General features: G+C 36.3%; 3 protein-coding genes and 1 long non-coding RNA gene across 53 annotated transcripts in view; 2 read left to right on the forward strand and 2 right to left on the reverse strand.

Annotated features, from left to right (window-relative positions):
• The window catches only part of LOC110382263 (putative uncharacterized protein DDB_G0283431), a 32,194-nt gene extending 8,143 nt beyond the window's left edge, over positions 1-24,051 (reverse strand). The window contains exons 1-18 of one of the 50 annotated variants that reach the window (XM_064037995.1): positions 23,893-24,051; positions 21,589-21,634; positions 20,330-20,359; positions 19,997-20,029; positions 19,480-19,527; positions 19,160-19,192; positions 18,787-18,819; positions 18,376-18,420; positions 18,110-18,142; positions 17,892-17,924; positions 17,637-17,669; positions 17,371-17,427; positions 17,074-17,103; positions 14,826-14,840; positions 14,501-14,530; positions 13,879-13,902; positions 13,554-13,592; positions 13,111-13,144 (exon numbers count right to left, since the gene is read on the reverse strand). In XM_064037995.1, the coding sequence (XP_063894065.1) occupies positions 13,113-13,144; positions 13,554-13,592; positions 13,879-13,902; positions 14,501-14,530; positions 14,826-14,840; positions 17,074-17,103; positions 17,371-17,427; positions 17,637-17,669; positions 17,892-17,924; positions 18,110-18,142; positions 18,376-18,420; positions 18,787-18,819; positions 19,160-19,192; positions 19,480-19,527; positions 19,997-20,029; positions 20,330-20,359; positions 21,589-21,634; positions 23,893-23,907 (609 nt within the window). In that variant the 5' untranslated portion in view covers positions 23,908-24,051 and the 3' untranslated portion in view covers positions 13,111-13,112. Of the gene's footprint in view, positions 1-12,366; positions 12,533-12,996; positions 13,145-13,553; positions 13,593-13,878; positions 13,903-14,500; positions 14,531-14,825; positions 14,841-17,073; positions 17,104-17,370; positions 17,428-17,636; positions 17,670-17,891; positions 17,925-18,109; positions 18,143-18,375; positions 18,421-18,786; positions 18,820-19,159; positions 19,193-19,479; positions 19,528-19,996; positions 20,030-20,329; positions 20,360-21,588; positions 21,635-22,664; positions 22,753-23,892 lie in introns of those variants that run through there. The other 49 variants (XM_064037993.1, XM_064038005.1, XM_064038006.1 and 46 more) reach the window with 49 other exon arrangements.
• On the forward strand, positions 1,745-3,483 carry LOC110382255 (uncharacterized). Its single transcript, XR_010277187.1, has 3 exons — positions 1,745-1,830; positions 2,066-2,108; positions 2,483-3,483. It is a non-coding gene; the product is annotated as an uncharacterized LOC110382255 (long non-coding RNA).
• LOC110382261 (uncharacterized) lies at positions 7,121-10,140 on the forward strand. Its single transcript, XM_021342799.3, has 3 exons — positions 7,121-7,236; positions 8,742-8,784; positions 9,089-10,140. The coding sequence occupies exons 1-3, from the start codon at positions 7,225-7,227 to the stop codon at positions 10,048-10,050; spliced, it is 1,017 nt and encodes a 338-aa protein (XP_021198474.3). The 5' UTR covers positions 7,121-7,224; the 3' UTR covers positions 10,051-10,140.
• Positions 10,346-11,609, reverse strand: LOC110382267 (uncharacterized). The gene is made up of 2 exons (XM_021342856.3): positions 11,464-11,609; positions 10,346-10,727 (listed from the first exon to the last, which is right to left on the reverse strand). Exons 1-2 carry the CDS (start codon positions 11,476-11,478, stop codon positions 10,476-10,478), a joined length of 267 nt encoding a protein of 88 aa, XP_021198531.3. The 5' UTR covers positions 11,479-11,609; the 3' UTR covers positions 10,346-10,475.
• Positions 24,052-25,605: the final 1,554 nt, after the last annotated feature.

The raw sequence follows: 25,605 nt of genomic DNA on the forward strand, positions 1-25,605 counted from the left end.
TTATGGTTTTGATGTCGTTAGTTAGTTTAGTAAAATGATGCAACTATCTCTATGTAAAAAGCGCTGTGAGTTACTTTTATTCGAGTAGTACACCAAGTTCCCAGTTTCTTAAAGACTCGGACGAAATTGCTGGCGGAGCTAGTATCTAATTATAACATGAATAAAATAACGATAAGTAAGACACTTCCTCCTAAAATAATTATCTTGGGGTAAAACCCAGCATACGATGTCGTCACGATTTGTCTTTGTGATATGTAGGTAATCATTATCAGTCTATGTACTACCGACCATAATTTGTATGTCCCACATTGTCGAAAAAACGTTTGAAACTGTCAAAACAATAAAACTACTTTGAAGACTAGGTACTTAAAAGACAGCAGTCAAAACGCCCACCCTTCACCACTTCTAAGTATGTGTTTTTTTCTGGGAATATGAAGTGAAAAGTACACAGTAATAATGTCTGAAAAAATAAATAAAGTTGAGAATTTATGCAAATGATAGTTAAAGTTTACACAGTTATCGTGCTACGACGTAGCACTGCTACGAAATGACGTAGCAAGCACAGATTATGATGCAACTCCCACGTCGAAATAACTTATATCCAGGTGCAGTAGACAGTTACCTCAGGAAGCCTGTGAGACCGCTGATGGAAACTTTTAAGACATTAAGTCAGATTAAACATTTCTAGTTAATTTTCTGGGTAATTCAATCGCATTTTATCTAGACTGGGATTACCTACTACTACAGGCTAGTCTGATAGTTCTTTCAAAGCCTAATGTTTTAGAGAACAAATACAAAAACTATTATGAGATTGCAATTATTTTTAATTCGCAGATAAAAAGTCAGTTGGTTGGTGATCAAGAGGTTATCAATGTAAATACAGGTCATTAGAGTTCCGTGGTTAAATACAAAACACAGTTAATATATACTACGATTTTATTTATTAAACAGCCATATTAAAGAACATTCACGTGTTTGAAATTTATTTTTCGACATAAATTGTAACATTACTTATTATAAGCAAAGGTTTCATGTGGCATTCGCCAATACTTAGAGTGAATGCCCAGGAAGATTAGATGTAAAGACCTCAGTCACAGTCGGGGTGGGCCGCTATAGCCACACTTTTTATAACTCAAGAATGGCTGAACCTTAGCTAGATCTAAGCTTAGACCCGGGAGGAGGACAAATGATAGTTTTTGTTACCATCTGGCTACGGAAAGCAGTTATCTCGGAACGCGGGTGAAGCTAGTTCTTCTCTTCCTCCTGGCATGTTCCCAATTTTATTTGGGGTCGGCGCAATATGTCTTCCCGTTCCATTTTTGCTGTCACCCGTCATACTGACACTCACTCCCTTCCAAGTCATGTCATCTTTCAGGCAATCCATCCATCTTTTCTTAGGTCTTCCTCTTTCTCTCCAACCTTCCACATTCATATAATCATCGGCAGGGATATTGAGCCCTGACCTTCACCTGCGCAGAAGCGATTTATTGGTTTATTGCCTTATGTGTACAGTGCGCCAAGCGATCCCCACTCTTCCGCCGAGAGCTCAATATCCGTGCCGATAACTATACTTAGCACACACTTTGCGGGTGAAGCTAGTTATTTAATAAAATAATATAATATTGGAACATTATCGCATACGCCAACTACGGAACCCCGCATCATTTGGCACTACACGCTCACACAGTTTTTAGGTTATCCCTAACATACATACACATATAAGTAAAAGATTGGCAAAAATTCTGTGATAGTTTCATTTGATATTTAAGTACGAGAGGTCGTTTCAGATATAAGTACCTTTTTTAAGATTTTGATAAAATGAAGTTGTTGGTGAGTACCGATACTATTAATTAATTCATCCACGTGAATAAAGTATTGGCTATATTTTTTTAATAGAGTAGCCTCCCAAAAGTGAAATGATTTTTTTTCATCGGTTTAGTAGTTTCGGAGCCTTTAGGGTGTACAAACCGACAAAAGAAATGTCCATTCTAAAATATTTAAAGTTCAAATGTCCTCGTTATTCAAGTGTTGTGATTTCATGATTCAATATAATAAATTGTTACAGGTTTGCAGTTTTTTACTATTGGTGGTTTTGGAAGAATATCATTGTAAGTTTTTCTATAAGTTTGCTGTAATATGTAACGGATAGTATGTTTTTCCATTTCTCACAATTTCACTGGTGATTCGAGGTAGCCACTTCTTATCTGAATGAAAAGTCTTACTTATAAATATGTTTCTCTCAAGTCCCGGGACTGTTCAGTTATTTTACATTTATAAATAATTGTATATTTATAAATAGAAACAAAGAACATGTTACTTAGTAATTGACTTTATTAGACTATAACCTTTCCATAAAATTAAACAAATGTTCTTCTTCACAACAAAAGAGAACAATAAATATGTACTTGCTAATATTAAAATGTCGAAAATACCTACTATATTACTTATGTCAAGCATAAAAATGTTGTTTTTTTATTCACAGGTAAGCCGCACTTTACCCACGCAATTTTAAAAGCAATAGGAAGAAATGATAAACACCCTCGTACATACATTCTACCTGTATATGTTCCTGTAGCGCCACTCCAGTATCCTTCAAGTAGTTATAATCCTTACAATCGGCACCCCTCGTACCCTCCGAATAATGGACCTGTGGATGATGGAATATGGCGAGGGAATTCGTACCAGGGACAATACAGTTATTTACAGCATCCTGCATATAACTCATACCAGAATGGTTTACCGAATGCCATGAGTTCACCGTATGGCAGCCCGACTTCAAACTATGGCACCCCGTCTTCAACGAATGTTACCCCGTATTTCACGAATGGTACACCGAATCAATTTAATGGATCTCCGTATTTAGCGAACCCAAACCAAATTCATGGTACTCCTTATTCAACGAACTCAAACCAATTTATTGGTTCCCAGTATTCAACGAACCCAAACCAAGTTAATCGTACTCCGTATTCAATGAATGGTACACCAAACCAAATAAATGGTTCCCCGTATTCAGCGAACCCAAACCAAATAAATAGTTCCCCGTATTCAGCGAACCCAAACCAAATAAATGGTACTCCTTATTCAACGAACCCAAACCAAGTTAACAATACTCCTTATTCAACGAACCCAAACCAAGTTAACAATACTCCTTATTCAACGAACCCAAACCAAGTTAACAATACTCCGTATTCAACGAACCCAAACCAAATTAACAATACTCCGTATTCAACGAACCCGAACCAAATTAATGGTACTCCGTATTCAACGAATGTCATACCTTCAACTACTCCATCTGTGAAAGTCGTTTAAGCACTGTTAAATTAAAGGTAAAAAATAATAATATGTATCAAATTGTAATATTGTTTTGTGTAATAAAGAGGAACCTTTTTTTTGTTTTCTTATCTGTACCCTAAAGGCTTCGAAACTACTGATCCCATTTGAAAAAATCTTTCACCAAGTCAAAGTTTATTTCATTTAGGCCTTTACAAGCACTTATGAACGTCAAAAATATAACTAAGTTTGATTCTAGTTGCCCACAGATGGAAATCTACACTTTTACTGAGTATCGTAAGCTATACTTTATTTCGATAAGGGCAGTAATTCCCACGGTAGGTGGGTGAAACCACGGGAAAATAGTTAGTGTTATATATTTTATTCTTGTAGCTGCACATAATTATTTTCAATGATGTTTTTTTAGTACCTATGAAATGTATTTAGGTACGCAGTACCTAATCATTTTGTTATTTCGTACAACGAGGTAAAAATAAAACCAATTTCGCTATCACAAACCAAAGTAGATGTCGATTTTTAATCGCTCCTAACCTTCTGTATCTTACTAATTTAGGTACTCTATAAACTGTTCCTGAGGGGAACCGCGCTGTAAGCTGAGATACAGGCTCACGCCTAGTTCGGCTACAGATGCTACTTCTCTTTATTATATGTAATCTGTCAGCCTAGTTTTGTAAGAAGAACTGTACTGTAATTGTTTTGAGTAAATAAATAAATTATCAAAATATTACTTCTTATGAATTATTGAGAGCGTACTTGGTTTTGAACAGTGGCGTCTTGAAGCCCTAGACGCCAAACCCTAGCTCCAAAAATCCCGCCCTAAGCCCTTCTATAACTACACTTACAATGCGCAAGGGCAACTTTACTGCGCCATTTGTGACGACGCCGTCGACGGAAACGTCTAGGAGGACATCATCATCATCATGAATTATTGACACAAATATAAATGGATATTAGAAATCAAAAGAACGAATCTTGCATAAATGGTGGACTATTGAGCTTAATTTCACACATTTCACTTTTATAAATTACTACATTTCCGTAGTTAATACGATACAAACATTTCGGTTAACAATCACATAACGGATTTCATACATTTCTATAACATTACTCGCTTTTATCTCTAAACAGTGATACTATTATTCGTACGTCACCATTCTAATGAGGGAAGTCCGATTTACAAATAAAAAACAAAAGAGTTCTGATAATGATCATGGCAGTGGCCTTACGGGCTATTACGCACTGTCGACTAGTCGGCGGCGACTCAGTTCCTCGGCGAAAGAAACAACAACGGCAACAACCGGCGACCACGTGCGTAACACCTTATTCAAACTAATGAAAGTCACAGTCGCTAGCGACTCGGTCACCAGCGACTAGTCGACAGTGCGTATAGGCCCGAAAGGCGCGGGCACACAGCGAGCGGCGCATACTGTGCACGGGCACGCGGCGCATTTTAGCTGCGTGTATTCATTTGTTTGACATATTTGACATATTCATTTTCTTGAAAAGCGAAGCTTACGCGTGCGTAGCCTCTCCGTGCACCGCGGTGGGCCCGCGCCTTAATTAGCTCGCCAGGCTTTAGGGATACATTCATGGGTTTGTAAATTTAATTTTGTGTGTCCTAGCCTTTCTCAAGTATTGGACAGTCGGTAAAATTCTGGCTGCACAAATGTGTGAGGGAACACAGTGAATCGCTCTATTCATTTCATATCAGATATATCCAGAATAAAATCAGGCACAGGACTCTACTTCTGAATAGATAATGTAGTTAATTGGAATTGGTAATTGGAAGTCCCTTCCTACCAATAGTCTGATACATTCAAATCAAATCAAATCATCTTTATTGTCAGGCATCAAAGGCCCATAGCCCCTTAAAACTAGCATACATATGTTTTACAAAATTGTTAGTAAATAAAAACTTAAAACTATGTTCGTAGCACTTCACTTATGCACTGTGCGGTCACTGCGGTCCTGTGGCACTTGTCCGCGGAAGCGACGGAACACCACGTCCTGTGGCCAGAAGTTCTCGTCCAACACGAGGTGCAGGAAACACATCGGCACTCGCGCACCACGAACGCCTTGAAGTTGGCGTTATGGCGCGACTCCAGCAGCTGCACTCTCGGGGCGTACTTCAGCTTCTGACGCACGTACTCCACGATGTCCTCCGCCTTAGTGGCGTAGTGTAGGCGGGAGATGTACACCGGGGTGTTCGGCTTGGCGGCACGAATTTTGATGTTTGGCTCAATAGGAGCCGTGCCGCAACGATTCTTGTTGGTTCGATGACGGCGCCTCCTTTGCACCGTAACGAACCCCTCATCGTCAGCCCGATTCTGTCCCTTTACGGGCACGGGCTTCTTCGTAGCATCAATGTTGCTGCATTTTGATGTTTCGTCGACGCTGCAGAAACGAGCAGCTGATCGAGCGGTCGAGCGGCGGCGAGCGGAGGAGCCGCAGGGACGGGAGCGGGGCAGCGGGGCGCACGAGGCGCGCAATGTGCCGACTCAGCGTTCGGCGCTGACAGCGGCGATGGTGACAAAACTGCTGACGCGAAACTTGCACCCGATTCACGTTCGATGCACCCACAGGTGACTCAGTTACGTTCGCTGCGCAAATCGGCGACTGTAATTTGGGATGCATATAACTTCTTCTGTACATCCGCAACACTTGCCGTTAGAAAGACGATGTCTTGCAGCAGGCTCGTAACGTCGACGTGGTCTAAGGTGACGGGCGGAAGCTTATTCAGATCCTTGGCCACAAACGTCGGCACGTCGTCTGGATCGGTCTCCTTTAGCAGTCCCGTCACGCCGTCGGGATACCATCCGGTCGCTTTTGTTGAGCAACCGGTACAGCAGCTGCTTTGCAGCAGCGACGTCATCCTCGCTGAAGTTCGTCGCGCAGATCTGCACAGTAGACACCTCGTCCATCACGTCCAGCTTCTGCTGCAGGAACGCCAGCAGCTCATTCGCCACGAGTTGTTCACTCATTGCGATTAAAAAACGACTAGCAACGGCTTGGATTCTAATTTATATACGTACATTCAGCTTAACCACGCTTATTTGATTAGGACACAAATGGTTGTTAAAAAAGGGGTCATGTAACATATAGAGTGTTACAAAAGGGGCATGCCCTTTCGCTTTTACTTTTGTAACAACCTGTATTTAGACTCAACTACATCGGGGTACCCTATCAGCACGAACATTCATAATGGCCAACCCTATTAGATCGAGAGCCAGCGACTGCCAGACCTTCGATATTTTATAAAGGCTGAAACTTTGTGTGTGCATCTGCCTTACAGTAAGTGTGAACGAAAGACTATTACGGAGTTTGACTGACGGTTGCTTTAGAAGATATTTAAAAATAATCTAACCTATCCCAACTTTTATCTTATTACTGTAATGTCTTAGTTTATATTAAAATGACATCATTATAGACCACGTTTTCATGCCAACAATTGTTTATTTCATGCGGGAGAAAAGATATGACCTAATCTTTAAACAGACTTTGATGTCCTAAGTCTTTTCTCTTGTACGAAATCAACGATTGCTGTCATATAAAAAGTGATCCTTATTGATGTAATCTTTAATATAAGGAAGGACACGACTGTAAAAAAAATGCAAAGTAGGTACCTAATGTATTTTTTTAATATCTTCCACAGCAACCGTCAGTCAAACTTCGTAATAGTCTATCGTTTATACCCACTGTAAGGCAGATGCACACACAAAGTTTCAGCCTTTATAAAATAACGAAGGTCTGGCAGTCACTGGCTCTTGGGCTATTATAAGTATGTTCAAATAACAAATGAACGATTATCATCACAGGTCAGGGCATATTATACATACACAGAAGATAAACTTTCGTATAAATATTTTGTATAATATTTAAGAGCTCAGTCTTAAATAATCGTTGGATATTAAATTGTGTTTTTAAAGTGCTACCATGAGGTTGAAAGTGAGTATTTTTGTACGATATAAAAAAATATGTTAAGTTTTAGTGCACCCTGTACCTACTACATGTAATAGATAGTTACCTGGGTATATGTACCTGTTTATATATAAACATGTATACCAAACATAAGTGATTAAAGGTAAGTTTTATGCCTGTAGCACACCTCCGCTGCGAAACCCAAAGGGCGAAACCGCCATAGTTTCGCTGTAAGTTGTGAGTTGTTGGGCGGCGAAACAATAGCGAAATTCCCTGCTCTAACGTACAAAACTGACTATGACGTTGTCTCTTTCTAACATGATTTCGCTCATTTGCTTAGGCGCCGTCTACATCTCCGCCCGTTGTCCGCCATTTTGGAGCAGTTCCGCGTGTATCTCGGACGCGTCTGTAGCAATCGACAATTTTTATGAGCGAAATAGGAATCAACTGTTCTAGTTTTCGGTTTCCTTCTGTTTCGCTATTATAGTTTCGCGTAAGTGAAGTACTGTTGCACAGCGAAACTCACGCAGCGGTTTCGCAGTTGTTGTTTCGCAGCGGAGGTGTGCTACAGGCATTAATGCTAGCTGCCGACTGCAACTGCTGACGCTGTCAGATATCCACTACAGGCGCTGCTGCCGCTCCGATCTAAAACGGTATCATGTTAAACAGTACTGCAGCTGCGGTCGAGTTAATGTAGTCTAGTGCGGTCGGTAGAGTTGCAGTAGGCAGCCTGCATTCAAAACGCACCTTAAATGTTTTCATAATGGCTTTTTATTCATGTATCAAAAACTAAAAGAAAGGAGGAGAAATATGTATTTTTAAGCACTGACCATAGAGACTTTTCGATTGTAGACTGGTCGCTCAATAAATGTAAATAAAGATAACATTTTCTGGCCTGCATCGAGCGTATATTAATACATTTTTCTTTATTATGTAGACTGCCTCGTTGGCCTAGTGGTGGTCGCAAGCGTGGCTGCTGTGCTCGAGGTCTCGGGTTCGATTCCCGGGTCGGGCCGAAATCGCTTTGTGGATTTTCTTAAACTTTCACAAAGCAGCACGTATGCATCGGAGAGCACGTAAATGTTGGTCCTGCGCCTGATCTATTTCCAGTCGTGTCGGATTGCCGGCCTATCGGGCTATGAGAGTAAAGGGAGTGCACCTGTGTCTGCGCAAATGCTCGTGCACTATAATATGTCCTGCGCAGCTGGCTGATCTCCTTAAATGAGAACAGCCACCGTGGCCTAAATCGGCCGTGGACGCCATTATTACTTTATTATGTACATAAAGAATTTCGTTTATTTCATCATGTTCATGTATTAAAAGAATTCTTCAAAAGTCCGGGATAAAAACTAACCTATGTTCTTTCTCAAGGTCAACTCTATCTCTATACCAAATTTTATTAAAATCAGTTCAGTGGTACTGTGGTCAGACAGACAGACAGAGTTACTTTCTCATTTATAATATTAGTAGGGAAGTAAGGATAGTAGGGATTAAGTTTAAGGCAACTAAAAAGCTTGTATATTAATTTACAGATATGCATTGCTCTGGTTTTGGTGATCGTGGAAGGATCATACTGTGAGTATTAATTCGATACCTATTAACCTCTTGTTTAGTTATTTTGATAATGTCTAACAGACTGACCACGCAAAGACTATCTTTGCAATCTTGATGAAGACCTGAACATTGTAAAGTGAAATTAAAATATAGCGTTTGCGAAGGCTCGTAGTAAGATGTAGCTAAGTAGCGAGTTGCAGCACCGCGTTGTTTTGTGTAGCAGTGCCCAACTTATGCTTACTTAATTACAATTTTTAAATTTGTCTACTGTAATCTACGTATGTATTGGTACCTATAGATATTAACGTATTGTAATCAATTTCAGGTCTTCCCTCAACTTTTGAGGAAACCAAAAGATCAAGCTGGGGATACGAGTTCAACTTGAATAACAGCAGGGGCTTCAGCGGCACGTATGACAAAAAGAATGGATTAAGCATCGAACCACTAGACAACCAAAACAATACCGGCTTTCATAAAAAGTACACTGAAAAGACCGTACATGATCAATACTCTTCCATTGATGGCCAGAAACCAACATACAAGCATACTGTCAATGAGTATGTTGAAGGAAATAATTCAACAGATGGCGATAGTCACAGAACTCCAAATGGAGATTTACCCGTTTATAATAAAACAGATTTAACTACCCCATCACCTTATGGATATACTGACCCAAGGCCTGGACCGCAATCTGAAAACCCCGCCGCCAAAACTTCGCCTCTTGAAGGAGGGACCATCAAACCAGTCGATAACTCGCCCAAAAATCAAGACTTTTCAAAACCAGGTGCAACGGACACGTTCGAACATCGTGTACATGTAGAAAATCGGCCAGATAAAACAAATGTAGCTACATACAATACACCTTACGGTTATAATGTACCACCTTACCAACCACTTGGAGCCCCAGTTTACAACAACCCGAATCCAATGTATGGTGTAGCGGGCAACAAAATGTATGTGTCTTGGCCGACGTCAATTACTTATGCTTACGGGCAATTCGGTGCAGCTCATGGGTCAGGCTTTTCTGCTTTTAGCTCAGCCGTTCCCATCTATTACCCAACTGGTTTTGCTTATCGACCACCAGCCTATGGCCCAGCTGGTACTTTTAATGGCCCAACCGGATCTGTTTATGGAGCCACTGGGTCTGCTTATGCCCAAAGCAGCCTAGCCAGCAGTTCATCGTGGTCCTCACAGAGGCCACAAAGCGGTCAAATGTATGGTCCAGGGTATGGCGAAACTTTTATGGATAGGAGACCAATGTATGATCAGCAACAACGCAACTATTAAAATCTTGTGTTTGGATATAGGACAATTAGTCCTATACATCTGTAGATCAATAATTCCTATTGTAATTAGAAATAAACTATTACATACCTATTCATTTTTATTTTTTTACAATGACATATACCAACAAAATTCTTCCAAAGTATTAGGGAAGGTAAGTTCTGAGTAGAGGGCAATACTGACTGACAGAATACATCTTTTGATCTATGTAATTGGGATTTTTCATAAAGTAGGTTATGTACCGGAACATAACTAAAGTGGTTCTTTTGAATGAAATATAAAAAAATGAAAAACAAGATTTCGCAGCTGCAGCTGATTTTTTAATGCTCAACTAATGTATGAAATACATAGTAATAAAAAATAATAATACTTAATAATCATTGGCGTGCTTTGGTCTATCTATTAACTACAGGGTTAAGATGAACGCTTTAACTCTTCGCGTCTGGAGTTCCCTTAGCATCAGGTTTGGGATTATCACCTTTCGGAAGGTCGGTCCCGGTCCTGCCTTCTGGGCGAGGGGCGTCAGAACGAGGCAGTTCTGGGCGAGGGGGAACCTGGGCGTCACGACGGGGTACATCCAGTTTCTGACCTCCTTCCTTGGGCGGCTCGGGGCCCTTCATGTTAGCTGGCACCTCCGCACAGATGGCTAATGCTACCAGCATCAGCAGGCAAGCGAACATCTGTGTTGTAGATGTGAAGAATTGGTGAAAAGGTATCATATATATATCAGGTTTAGATTAAAAAGGTAGATGAATCAATGGGTCTATGTAAGTAGTATTCTTGTCACAAGTATTATTTGTAATATCTCGTCTAATTCTCTATTAGTTCATTCTAGCCACAAAATCAAGCGCTATTTACTGCTCATTGCTATACCATTGTAATGTGTTATAATACATAACACTATACATTAGCCAATTATTATAAATAATCTAAGTACATGATTCTATGTCATGATTCATAGGAAAGATTTACTTCAGCAAAGTTGGCGTATCTTAGAAACAAATAGAGCAACTCACTCCAAAGGCACATAAGAGTTTCTTAGAAGAGTATTTGTAGTGTTATAAAATGATCAGGCGCAAGATTTTTTTGTTATTCAGTTTCAGAACATATGTTATGAAATTAATTTCAACAATAATAATTTGTGAATGTTGAGAATTTCACTCTTCGAAAACTTATTTAGTATCTATCCATACTTATTTAATAAGAAGGTAACGTTTACCTACTTGTTTGTGTTTAACGGCTCTGAAACTACTAAACCGATAAAAAAATATTTCACTATTTGAATGCTACACTCTTCTCGAGTAACATAGGCTATTTTCATCCCGGTATGGGCAGCAGTTCCCAGTCCAGAAACCGCGGGCACACAGCTACTAATAATTAAAATAATATAAAATTAAATGTAAAAGGAAAACTTACCCCAAGTCGAGACATTTTGAATAATATTTTACAGAATCTAGGCACTGAATGACTTCTTTCAGATACAACTCTGTTTTATATTAGCTTTCTATGTAACGAGACACTTGACCGTGGGATAGTACATAATTATTGAATTACGTTAATACATAAAAACTGTACGTTCGAACAATAATTACAATTATCTACTAGGATATGAGAAATTATCTCCTATAGCATTGTCAATCAAGATTCCTATAAGCAATTATTAAATAGAAACATCCTATTAGTATGTACGCATTTATTGATCAACAAATAGTAAGAACTTGAGGAAAATAAACAATGATAATGTGAATGAATGAGAGAAAAACAAATGAAAAATGCTATTGTCGTATTGACGTAATTCTTCGGAATATTGTATTGTATATCTCTTATTGTAGTTTGGCTGTATACTTCTAATTAGTTCACAATCCACGTAGTCTCTTCCAAACTAACTATGTAATGTAGCTGACTGAATGAAGCTGATTAGGTACCTACCAGTAATTACATAGAGAGACTGGGGTACTGGGTAGGTACAAGCGCAGAAAGTCTGAGAACTTCTTCCCAATTTTTATTTAAGGTCGGTGCAATATGTCTTCGCTTCCATTCTTCCCTGTCAGTCGTCATACTGACACTCACTCCCTTCTTATTCATCTCATCTTTCAGGCAGAGAGTCTGAGTCATATAAAAGTATAGCGTTGCCCGGCTAACTGGGTTGAGGAGGTGAGATAGGCAGTCGCTAGTCATAAAACACTGGTGCTTAACTGCATCCAGTTAGAGTGAAAGTCGATACCAACATAGTTGGGAAAAGGCAAATGATGATAATTACTCTTTGAAGGGAATAAACAGATCAGTGTCAACCTCTTCAGGAAAATAAAACAAACAGTGTATGATGATTATATTTGTATAATTTCGCTCATAAGAAACGTATTATTGTGCTGGTAATAGCTTAAAACATTTACTTCTATATAATAGTTATATAGGTTTATATAATTGTGTAATACTTCAAGTATTTAACGACGTCCGCTGCCTCCACGCCACAAGGGGTTGGTGACTGAAATGAAATAAATGTCAATAAACGCGTTACCTTTGCGTAGCGCAGTCGGACAGCACACAATAAATTGCAGGCAGGCTCATTATAATTCTCTATGAATTTATTCAAATAATGTACATATGTACGTATATTATGACTTTATCTAACTAGAAACTCCCACAAAAAAAAACATCCTGATTAAGAACCTCCACCTTATCGGCACATTGATTAAAAACAACACATTGAAGCAAAACCTTTTTTATGGCAGCAGGGACAATTAAACAGTTATTGGGTACTAAGTATACTAGTTGCAGCGTAACTACTATGTAATTCTAATTACTTTTTTAGACTTAATTTAAAGACTTTATGCCGACATGCTTGTCGTGCAGACATTCAAAATTTTAAGCTTACAAAAAGATTCTTTAAAAATAATTTCGCGAGTAAGGTAGGTATCTTATATTTACCATGCATGAATAAGACAACAGTTATAGAAAATTATTAAGTATATTTAGATAAGATCATTGAACAATCGGAAGATTTACATAACAACAAAACATTTATTAAAGTGAAAGTAATTCGGTAAGTATATAATCTATTTATATTACTTTCCACCACGCGCGTATTCGTTGTCGTCTGAAATGCAAGAAGTTTTTCATTTAGTTTTAACAATATTAAGTTGATATTATTAAACTAAACTTCTGTCTCCTGAGATACAGGATAACCACTTAGTAGAGGGGACAGATCCTCTATGTATTTGTGTCATATTATGGTATTAATAAAGAATTACCTCTGACAAACCAAATCGGTCTTATGCAAATGTAGCCTGTTAAATATATACACAAGTGTTATACTTTTGATTTCTTTGTTAAATTGCTTATATAAATTGATTTCACAAAAGTAGGTTTCTTTTAATTTTATGATCACTAAAGCACACACAAAGCGTAATAAACAGAGCATTAAAGGGAGAGACACACAAGCAGACACGAGTTTCACATTTAGGAAGGTTTTTAGTTACCTACGTCCGTATTTAGACTATACTTACATTGCTTGCCGGGGCGGTTGACGTACACAGGAGAAATGTCTGAAAAAAGATATAACTCATAAGTAATTTGCTATGCATTATTTGTTTAAAAATAAAGTACCTAAGTCTACTTGTAGTCTGCCTAAGTACAGTGCAGTGCATTTGATAAAAAATAATACCTATTAGATTAGAAACTAACCATGAAATTGATATTAAGATATCTTTAAAATTAATAGTCTAGATCGGAGTAAGAAGAGAATGGACCTATATTTACGTTAAAGTTAAGTATATCTATTTATTTATATCAATTTCAAGTAATTAAAGAAATATAAATAATGATAATTACCGACTGGCTCACCGCCGGGAGGGGCTGAAAAAAATTGAAATATCATTAGACTAAAACTGTGGAATTTCAATACAATACATATTGAACAATCTTTGGAGGCAACTTAAACATTGTTTAGCCCGTTGATATAAAGCCGTAAACAGACTTTTCGAGGCACGGTCCGCGAACGGTAAGTAGCTTCACTCGAGCATTTTTAAATCATCTTTTATAGTCTAAAAGGTCATTGATGACTTCCCAAACCGGAGCATTCGTTGTGCACCATTCATGACACATGCCTCGTTCATCACATACACACAGAATAAAGAGCTTTGACTTTTGACTTTGACTTTGACATTAATTTGTATAGATACGGCAAATAGAAGCCTTTTTGAATATTTAGAAATAAATTAAAACCTACGAATAAGCGTGTTAATAAAGAAGTTTTTTTCTGTGATTAATGATAGATACTTACGGTCAGTCTAACCAAGGGGTATCGGGTTGACCGGGTAACTGGGTTGAGGAGGTCAGATAGGCAGTCGCTTCTTGTAAAGCACTGGTACTCTGTTGAATCTGGTGAGACTGGAAGCCGACCCCAACATAGTTTGGGAAAAAGGCTCGGAGGATGATGATGAATGATACTTACGGTTTGAAGGCCGGCTGAAGGACGGGTCAGCTGTAATATAAAGCGTGACTTAAGCGTGATGAAAGCATGTGCCTGCAGCCCACATTATGTGCTAGTTGAAAGTAGTAGGCTGTGCTAAGGTGTTGCATTAAGTGCAATAGGGCATCAATATTATAAATTGTTAGTATACAGTTAATTTAATATATATATATTTTTTTAATTAAAATGAATTTCTAGAAGTCATCAGTAGCGTTAATTATTGCATTTCACAATCTACTTAAGTATGTAGTAGTGTTATAGTGTATACGATGATTATATGGAAAAATCTGTTTATATATGTACTTACGGTTGTAGACGTTAACTGAAACAAAAATAAAACAAGTTAGTCAAGTCATAATGGCTGGGAAACGGGATAATTATCTGGACATACGTAGGTATTATTTTAGCCAAAAATACTTGAACATGAATCATTATTCTAACAAACAACGGAAATTATTATAGTACCTAATGCGTCAAATATTTATCATATCTAGGCATCATCTTTAAAGATATTTGTTGAAATCATAGAATCTTGAAATATATTATTACGATGTGCAGTGATAGTGTCAAGTTTCTTACATTATCTTTATTGTAGGAAAATATACATATCTGCTTTCCTTGTCAACTGATGGCGTACGTTATTACACGTAGGTAGGTACCCATTTTAAATACCTGTATACCTAAGTTTATAGTTATCGGCACGAATCTTGAGCTCTGACCTACATCTGCGCAGAAGTTATTAATTAGCAAAGAACCAATCCCGAGTGACGGCTATGACGCGATGCGCGGCGGGCCAATCACCGCTTTAGCCCGCCCCCGCACCTCACTTCATACCACAAAAGGGACCCAATAAATTACTTCTGCGCCGGTGAAGTTCAGAGCTCAAGATTCGTGCCGATAACTATACTTCATGTTATAGTATTATGCATATATAAGCACAATATGGTTCTCAAAAGACTATCTTGGTTGACAAACAGCTTAAGAGGGCTATCACAAATTTTCGCGAATTTAAACGTTTTATACGAGTTTTGATGCTTTGGATATAGTCACAATAAAAAAACAAAAATAAGATTCAGAAAGTTTGATCATTTATCTTGAAAGTGTATTAAATAAATATTTTAATTTGTCCACGTACATCAGTAAAATCTTTGTCTCTGCAAAGGATGTTTCATAAAATGTTGCTTTTGGGTATCTTTTGATGCTTCGGTACTCCGAGGATATAGCAATTTAACCATTTATAAAAATGTTCAAGATACAACTATATCTTGTACTTGGAAGTGCTTAAATCAATTTATTACAATTCATACAGTATTACACCAAAAATAATTCTATAAAACTGAGAGTTACTGACAATTTTCCGTACGAAACTATATTTTTTATCTATGAAAGTATAATCCAAATTCAAATAAAAAACATTTAATAATTAAGGTGGTATTGTTATAAAGCTTGAAAAAAAATTGGTCTATTTAAAAGTAAAACAATATTTTAAAATAATTTTGTTTGCAATGCAAAATCAATATAAATCTTGTGACGCGCGGTGTTCAACTTTAGTCAGCGCCAGGCGTTTACCGAGGAGGGACGTATCGCTCGCTGTTGCGCCGCGTAAACTCGCCGGAGTTCGAAAATATAGCGCAACCTACGCATCTAACACGTTTTGATACTAGTGAGTTTTATTTTATTTATTAGTTATAATGATCTGATTGAAATGTAATATACATAAGTATTAGGCCATGATATTCTAATTCGAAAATGTTATAGATTGGGTTCTCTTTTTGATGTTGGTTATAAAGAAATATGTACGTAAATGTCATCGTCGTTAGTTTCGCTGTTGCATAATAATGTAATTGGACTTCTTTGATTCTTGCAGGATAATGAAAGCATATTTAATTCAGACTATCAGACTCAATTGAATACCAGTACAAATAATATGGTAAGTATTTTTTGTCACCCGCAAAAGGTATACGTGACATATTTGTTTTAATAAACTATCTACATTCCTAGTTTTCATTGTTGCAGGAAAATGAAGATACAATACATGGAAGACGAATTATAGATTTTAGTTTTTTTATAAATCAATTACTTATAATTGATAAACATGGTGAAAAGTTTGGTTGTCGATTAAATAATTTAAAAATTGTAAACGATTACTTGTTTATTGTAACTCAATCGAGCTATTCTAGGTTATAAAATTCATCGGTACAAATAATATTTCATAAACTATAAAAACAATAAATTATTTCGGAAAAAAGTGGCAAAGTCTCAAGTTTGTTTGTGCCGCGTGGCGGTCCGCAGGTGTGCGTTGCGTATTTCACTAGACGCACACATGCGCAAGTGCTGCCGGCTATCGTCTAATTTACCTACAACTGAGCAATTCGATTTTGTAATAGCGCTCTTAATTCGGTCTTGCTTAGATAAGTCGCATGTATAGGAACTGGAATACCCAAATACTTAATAGGTAAGTAGGTACCTACATAGGTACGCCATCGGTCACAGGAAAAACGTTCTGAGAATAGGTTTAACTTTAGCTTAAGGGGCTTTATATTAAAGATACCTACTTGGTCCAGGATTGTTGTTTACCACATGCACTGAAAATAATGAAAGTAATGGTTAAAAGCGAAGCAGTGCAATTTAACTTAATACCTGTGCTGTTATGTTCGACAAACAATCTATAACTTTTTAAAATGTAGTTTTACAATAAATGTAATTAGCAGAAGCATGCCTATATGGTACCCAACAAGGCTGCATACAAATATCCTAACCTAATCATAGGTATCATAAATTAATAAATGATTCTGAGTTTGAATCCTTTTAATATATTAAGACATGTAATAATTACAAGGCAGTATGCTCACCGTTACCCGGGTTGTTGTAATATGGGTCGTAGTACGGATTGTTGTCAACTACGTGCACTAGAAATAATATTACCCAGTATAAGCAAAGCATTTAATACATGCTCTAAAAAGCATACTTAAAGTGTGTCTAACTTGTATTTTTTTGTATAAAAAAAAAATAGATAATGTTGTTGCTATTGTTTTTAATTGATATTAAAAGAAGTAAGGTAGTTAATAACCCAATATTTTGTGTCTGATTTATGTAATAAATAAAGCTTTGTGCTCACCGTTACCCGGGTTGTTGTTGTCGACAAAGTGCACTAAAAATAATAAAACCCAGTATAAGCAAAGCATTCTATGCACGCTGTAACGAATATAATGTGTAGTGTATTAAGTATAAAAATGATTTAAATACTATAGTGTTTGATATTTTTTTGCAATTCTCAAGAAACTGTCATATTTATTGAACCATTTCAGTGAAGTTTATTATTCTATTGCTGATTTCATTTGATATTCTGTAATAAATAAAGCATTGTGCTCACCGTTACCCGGGTTGTTGTTGTCGACAAAGTGCACTAGAAATAATAAAACCCAGTTTAAACAAAGCGCTCTTAAATACCTAATTAATTTACTATTTATGTTCCTATGTGTACGAAATATTATCATGTCACATATACACACAGAATAAAACGTACTGTTGTTTAAAACAAATTAAAATGACTTTATTCGTTTCTTTAATAGTATAAAGCAGAGTTCTCACCGTTACCCGGATTGTTGTTGTCGACAAAGTGCACTAGAAATAATAAAACCCGTTATAAGCAAAGTGTTGTTACGTATATCTAATTGATTTATTTTATTTATAGAAATGTGTGTGTTAAATGTACATAAAATAAAAATGTGTTTAAATAAATTAAAAACTCTAAATAAAAAATTAAAATATACTGTACTAACTACTAACTAGTGTGTGAATAACTTTACTAGCTTTTTTATTTTAATTTGAATAATACTATAAAGCAGTGCGCTCACCGTTACCCGGGTTGTTGTCGTAGGGGTTGTTGTCAACAACGTGCACTAAAAATATATAAGAAATAAATGTAGATAAATAAATAAATAATGATGCCATTGTAAGCAAACCCTTTTAATTCGAGCGCTATTTAGAAAGCGTAGCATACTGTCCGTGCACGGTGAAACCTATACCTATATAATGTTGTAATATACATATTTTTGTATTTAATATTTAAAGATATAGTTTATTTTTTTAAATAAAAAAATGGAATTAATAATAATGGCATCCTAGCTGATTGTCGGCTACGGTGACTGTACTCATATTATTATGAGGAGACCTGCCAGCTGCATAAAATAGACATAGGTTTATAAAAATTTAATGAGCAGTGATTTTCATACAAAATGTATAATTTAAAAAAGCAGTTTTCTCACCGTTACCGGGGTTGTTGTTGTCCACGAAGTTCACTAGAAATAATACAAATACCCATCATAAGCAAAGCATTACACAACACACAGTTTTGAAAGCATTCATTATTATTTTCACATAGACATGGAGAAATGTTTGATGGTACTAGCTTTTAGGGAGAACAACGATATAAGGAACTTTGTAATATATCGATATATATAGGTACAGATAGTAAGTATTGTTGTTTGACAGGGATTAAGTGTTGTCGACAACATGTTTTAGAAATAATGTATCGTATTTATTTGTTGCCCTATTATCGTGAGATTTTGTTGATGAAATAATACTTAAAGGAACGAAATAAACTAAAAAAGTGGCAATTAATAAACGCAGAATGCTCACCGCCACCCGGGTTGCTGTTGTCGACGAAGTTCACTAAAAATAAAACAGCGTCATTTAAGCAAAGTAGTCGAGTGTTTAAGTACATATTTTTCTATCCATCTCGGCTTTACATCGTACTCTTTTCTATTGGTGAAAACCGTATTAACATCTACTTTGTTTTTTGTTACAGGATAAGGTTAAGTTAATCACGCATAGACAAAAACGGCATACTATTTGTTTTGAGCCGACCGTTATAAAATATTGGCTGAAGAATAAGGATTTCTTTATTTTTAAAATGTACCAAATAAGAACGCTTTTTCGTAATAAATTAGAATGCTCACCGTTACCGGGATTGTTGTTGCTGCTGGGATTGTTGTCGACAAAGTTCACTAGAAATAATATTTAATCTATTTTACTTGGGAATTTTTCATTTGCCTAAAAACTAATTTTACTGTATGTTTTAGATAAAACGGCTCACTGAATCTATACCATCTGTATGAAATTCACAAATCTATACTAATGAAGCTGAAGTTATTTTGTTTTGAACGCGTTTTTCTAAAGAACATGTTTGATTTGACAAATACTTCAGTTTTTACCCTGTTGCGCAAAGTTCTTTTCACGGGGCTCGGGAGAAACCGTAAGGTAGTAAATAATAAATTAATCTGTCGTTGCAAAGCATTGCCACATTGCAGATACAAAAGCAATGAAAGACTACTATGGTACTGATAAAATTAGCATGACGAACGTAATTAATGAGAGTTTGGAACTTTCTTTGTAAAATATCTTAAAACCGGAGTGTGTTTGCTTATTGATCAATTCTTGTAGAAATGATTATTTATATTAGGTTTTTATTCTTACCGTTTCCTGGGTTGTTGTTGTCCACTACGTTCACTGAAAACAATATGGCTGATATGAGCAAAGCGGTTTTTGTTAACACAAATACAATCAAGTATACAAAAGCACTAAAGTTTAGGCTAAAGAATTTGGGTCAGTCACAATATAGTACAATTAAGTAGGTATCAGTAAGATTATAACAGTTAGATATCAGAACTTGTAGAGTGGCTTTTAATCTTATATATTAAGTGGATTAAGAAAAGCGTTCTGTTAATAAATCCCAACTAATTATTATCAACATTTTTGTGTGCAATGTGCGATGAAAAATGATTATTTTAATGAAGTGTTCGTGCTCACCAGGTGAAGGTCTGTTTGCTCCATAACGTCCTGAAAAGAATTTTCCATATGAGCGTGCATTAACGTGCAAGAGATGCATTCAAAAATGCATTTATTTAAGGTAGGTACGTTTTGAATTCTCGCTGCTAACTGCAGTGACAACCGCAGCTGAAATACTGGTTTGTATGTATTTACATGAAACGAATTTTACGTTTTGGATCGAAGAGGCAGCAGTGGGCAGTAGCATGATGTGCAGTGGCTGTCAGATATCTGACATCTGTCATCGCATGTGACAGTCTCGGCAGCAAGAATTGAAAATGTACCTTTACGTGGAAATGTAAATGAATATAAATCCGTTCTTGGTACTAGGTTTCACAGTGTGTAGGTAACATTGGTGCGTTGTAAATTGTAATTAATCATCTGTATTGTTAATTAAGTGCTCTATAATTACAGTGCACTAATTATACCCTTGTTACGTCTAAATAAATGATTTACGTGCACGTGAGTTTGTCTATAAGACTGGCGAACGTGGACATTTATTGTTCTATGAAAGCATAAACGTCAGTTTCTCTTAAAACAACTGTTAACCTGTTTACACATTTAATTATCAAAGAAAATTGTTATTTTAAGAAAAACGGACGTTTATTTTGTCGGTAAACTTGTGCCTTGATGTAATACCAGCCTAAGCTGAAATTATACCACAAACATTGAAAAACTGGCACATAATGATTTTCCCACTAGGTTAGCAATTGACTGACCGTCAGTTGCACAAAATAAAAATTAAAGCTTCATTAAATCTATTGCATACACTTTTTATCTTGTTGACAAAGAAAGAATCAGTAATAGATTTAAAGAAGCTTTAACTTTAAGGACGCTTTGTGCAACTGACGGTATGTTACTTAATAATTAAATGAATTTATTTATTTTTTAATTGTACTTATATTATATGCCGGTTAAATTGGTGCAGGAATCCATTTAAAAATGTTTTTTCGGTTCATGGATCAAAATAATCTGCATACAATGACCATAGTTTTAGTTAAGAGAGAGGCTAAGTATTTAAAAAATCAATATAACTAAATAAATGAAAAAGCATTCACAACAATAAGATTGCCTCAGATTTCTATTTTTTTTTATGAAAATGTTGTTGCTTCTTCATGCAAGAAATTTAATGAAAGTACTTAATAAATCATATTTAAAATTACGTCCAAAATGAGAAAAACTATGTTGGTAATTAAAGTAATATGTAGGTTAGTAATTAATATGCGTATTGTGAAACATACCTCCCTGGGCCGCAGCCATGGCGAATAGCGCCAAAACAAGGATAACCTGGAAAACGAGAAACACTTTCATTTTGGGCACAAATCACTGAACGACTGAGTGTGAAAGTGAAAACCAAATGCTGACAGTGATATGGACGGATTCACTTTATCTCGTCGATAAGATTAGCATCGAAGGAAGTACATATTTGTGTTATTGATCATGGTCATGCATTGTCATAATATTTGTAAAAAAAATATAAATTCACATATAAGTAATTAATTTTCCTTTCACATTGTGGTGGATTTTCCGAGCGCCATCGTAATAGCAAACAATTAACAAACTGCTAAGTAGTACAAAAATGACGTTGAAAAACAGAAAATCCGCCTGTGTGAAAACAATCAAAATTAGTAATAACTAGCTATAATAAATTATGATAACATAAGATAAATAATTCATTGGTGATAAATAAACAACATTTTTCGAAACATCGCGAGACTAAAATCCTATGACCTATTCATTAATAATAATGCCAGAACAACTAATAAGATTATACAATGATTTAATGCACGCGACGAATACCTATGGTAAAAAACTAAGTAAATAGATACCTATTCAGAGTTTTGTCTCAAGGATTTCCTGCTAAACAAACTAGTTTCCGAGGCTCCGATCGTATGTAAACACATTTACACTCAGCCTTCGTATTGTCTAACAGATTGTTTGTTTAACTATTCACATAGTTTAACTTGATTAAACTTCAGTATTTTGAACACATACCTAACAACTGATTTGGCTTAGAATATGTAATCACAGTTTTTGCAAAAAAAAAAAAAAAATTGAACTAAGCATTGGGAAATTACAAGAAATCTTTTATTGGTCTTAACCAGTCAAAAGTTGAGTAAAATACCAAATATCACACAGGATGAAACGATTAAAATGGAAAAAAGCACATTAAGTATAGTACTGATTATAACCTAAGAAGTGCAATGATGCTGAAATTATTACGATGGACTTAGATAAATTACGTATGTTTAGGTATTAAACTAGGCACTTTCCTTTAAATTACCTAAGGTAACTGTAATAATATGTGCTTACTTACCTCTACCTCTTAAATTAAATAAATACACAACAAACAATGAAGCTTGTAACACAGGCTATAAAAACAAAATCTTGCAAAAGAATGATACAAAGAATTTCAATTGACTAATTAGCTATATCGTTATCAGCTGTAGGTAATCAATTCCATGAGTCAGTCTTTTGTTGTCCTAGTTGTTTTTGATAAGTAAAAGAAAACAAGACTTTTATTAAACCAAAAGATAAGTCTCATATAGGGCTGCCATCTCGAATTTCGCCGAACCCGGACAAACATTTAAAAAACCCGGTCATTTGGCGTAAATCGCATTTTTCCCCTGAACCTAATTTGTAATCCCTTTACTATTAACATATACTTAAATTCAATGAGGTGCTTCCTTACATGAAAAGTGTCCGGGTTTTCCCCGGACACTTCTTGAAACGCCGCCCGGACGGCCCCCGGACGGCCTCCAAACGAGGACAAATCCGGGGAAACCCGGACGGATGGCAGCCCTAGTCTCATAGCAATCTCTTTTGAGTTAGCCGATCTAGACCGCAATTTCATGCAAGCCAGACTGCAAACTTCTACTAAGAAATTATTTCCGTAACTACAGTTTAGTTTAACTAAGCGAAGTCTAAATAAATAATCCTGATCACTCACATTAAAAGTTGCGTAAATAAATTGTTGTTTTAATTTCGAAATTGGCTAGTTTATCTTGGGTTATCGCGTCTTTAATTCTTTGTAATCTTAATAACTTCATTCAGAGGAAGTTTTATATTTTCAATAGATACCTATTTATCAAACTTAGTTGTAATTTTGGCGACCTTTTGATAAGATATTATGCTTATTGTAAAGAAAAGTCAAATTTTTGATAGTAAATTATGTATATAATGATTTTAAGTAAAATAAAAAGGAGTGTTCCTAAAGGATGTGTTTTTGGACCATCCTAATTTTATTTTCAAAATTAAAACAGCAAATCACAATTACTTTTGCTAAATCAAGTACCTATACCTGTTTATCAAAATTTGATAGTTTTTTTTCGCACGCTTATAAATTATTATTATATCTAGCACTAGTTACGAACCGTAGCAGTCATAGAACACAGCTATTGTTATAGCACCGCGACAAAAATAAATAAAATTCACATCAATTCAAAACAATAACAACGTTTGTTTTTCTAACGCAATTTTGTAGACATGCCTAAATCAACAGTTAATTACGTCCTAACAAAAAGTTTTAATGACAGTCCACTCACCAAGTATTTCATCATTTTGTTAGTTATCTATCACAGATGTAGAGAGAACTTTAAAATCAGATGTGTGTATGCCGAATTTTTTTCAGAGACCCCTCTTATATACCGCGGCGCCGATAACCTGTCCGACCCAAGCGAATATTGTACAAATATTGTCGCTTCTTTGAACATTTGGTCTGCGATGTACAAATAGTTAATGTTTTCCTTCACCAATTCCAATAATCTCGTATCGCTCATCTGTTTTTGTTCTTGTTATGTCAAGATTTATTAGGAAATGTTTTCTTCGAGTTTCATGCTTATCCAATTAGCTATTTATTTTAGCAGCTGTCGTTAATTGATATCTTGGATCGAAAATTCATGCATGTGCCTGAGTCGGTAGAAACTTAACGTAAGTGGAATGGATGATTCCACTTAAGTTTCAATAGCTTGACCAGGAAACGCAATCGCTCTTGCAACAAGTTGCCAGACTAGACCCAGCTTATAGTTCAATAGTTCTACCCATGAAATCAGGCTAAGTAAAGTATGTAGATTGATGCACTCGTCTCACAATCTGAAACATCAAAATATTTATAAGACCTAGATTACGGACTGTAGGTACCTAGATACGTAAGTAGGTAAGTATTTGTTTTTGCAGAATGGCGTAGTTACCTAACTCCATACAAATTTGGCTTAGCAACCATAAATATTAGTCAGGTAGGTAATATAGCTAATTTTAAACACCTGTCCGCATGTTTACATTAGTAAAATGCTTATACATAATAGGATTATGAAATAGTATATTATGTATGATATTTGTATAAAAGTCGTGGTGGCCTAGTGGGCAAAGAACTGACCTCTCAAGTAGGTATGAGGGCTCGGGTTCGATTCCAGGTCAGGCAAGTAGGTACCAATGCAACTTTTCTAAGTTTGTATGTACTTTCTAAGTAGGTATATCTTAGACACCAATGACTGTGTTTCGGATGGCACGTTAAACTGTAGGTCCCGGCCGTCATTTAAAATTCTTGGCAGTCGTTACGGGTAGTCAGAAGCCAGTAAGTCTGACACCAGTCTAACCAAGGGGTATCGGGTTGCCCGGGTAACTAGGTTGAAGAGGTCAGATAGGCAGTCGCTTCTTGTAAAGCACTGGTACTCAGCTGAATCCGTTTAGACTGAAAGCCAACCCCAACATAGTTGGGAAAAAGGGATGATGTATGATATTTGTATCTATGTAATTTTCCTCAAGTAAACGTTGTGTGAATTTTGGCACTCCTAGCACCGGTTTTTTACCTGTGTGTATTGTGCGTTTAGTAATAAGGCACTAATTACTTACGAAGCAATAAAGAAAGAAAAACAAACTCGATTCGAATTCAAGGAAGCTGTAGACAATTTACTTACAAAGGATCCTTCAAGATAAATGCTAGTTTATGCTAGGTCCTAGATATACCTAATCACTTTATAAACAGGATGTTCTATTCTGCCCCTTCCTTGCAAAGATAGGTACATCTCAGATATCACTGCACTATCTAAAATAGGCGCGATTAGGGTTGTTTTTCCATCATTCTCGTAGTTTTATGGAATGGCAATTCGAGATGGTCTGAGCGAATTGACCCGTGGCTAAAGGGAGCCTTGACTATTGGCATTGAAAACGGAATGTTTTGTAAAGAAATTACTGACTCACCCATGAACGTGCCTATAGCGACACGTGAAGGTAGCAGATCAGAACCTACCTAGAAACTA

The sequence above is a fragment of the Helicoverpa armigera genome, chromosome 15, assembly GCF_030705265.1.
Source record: "Helicoverpa armigera isolate CAAS_96S chromosome 15, ASM3070526v1, whole genome shotgun sequence".
Classification (NCBI taxonomy): Eukaryota; Metazoa; Arthropoda; class Insecta; order Lepidoptera; family Noctuidae; genus Helicoverpa; species Helicoverpa armigera.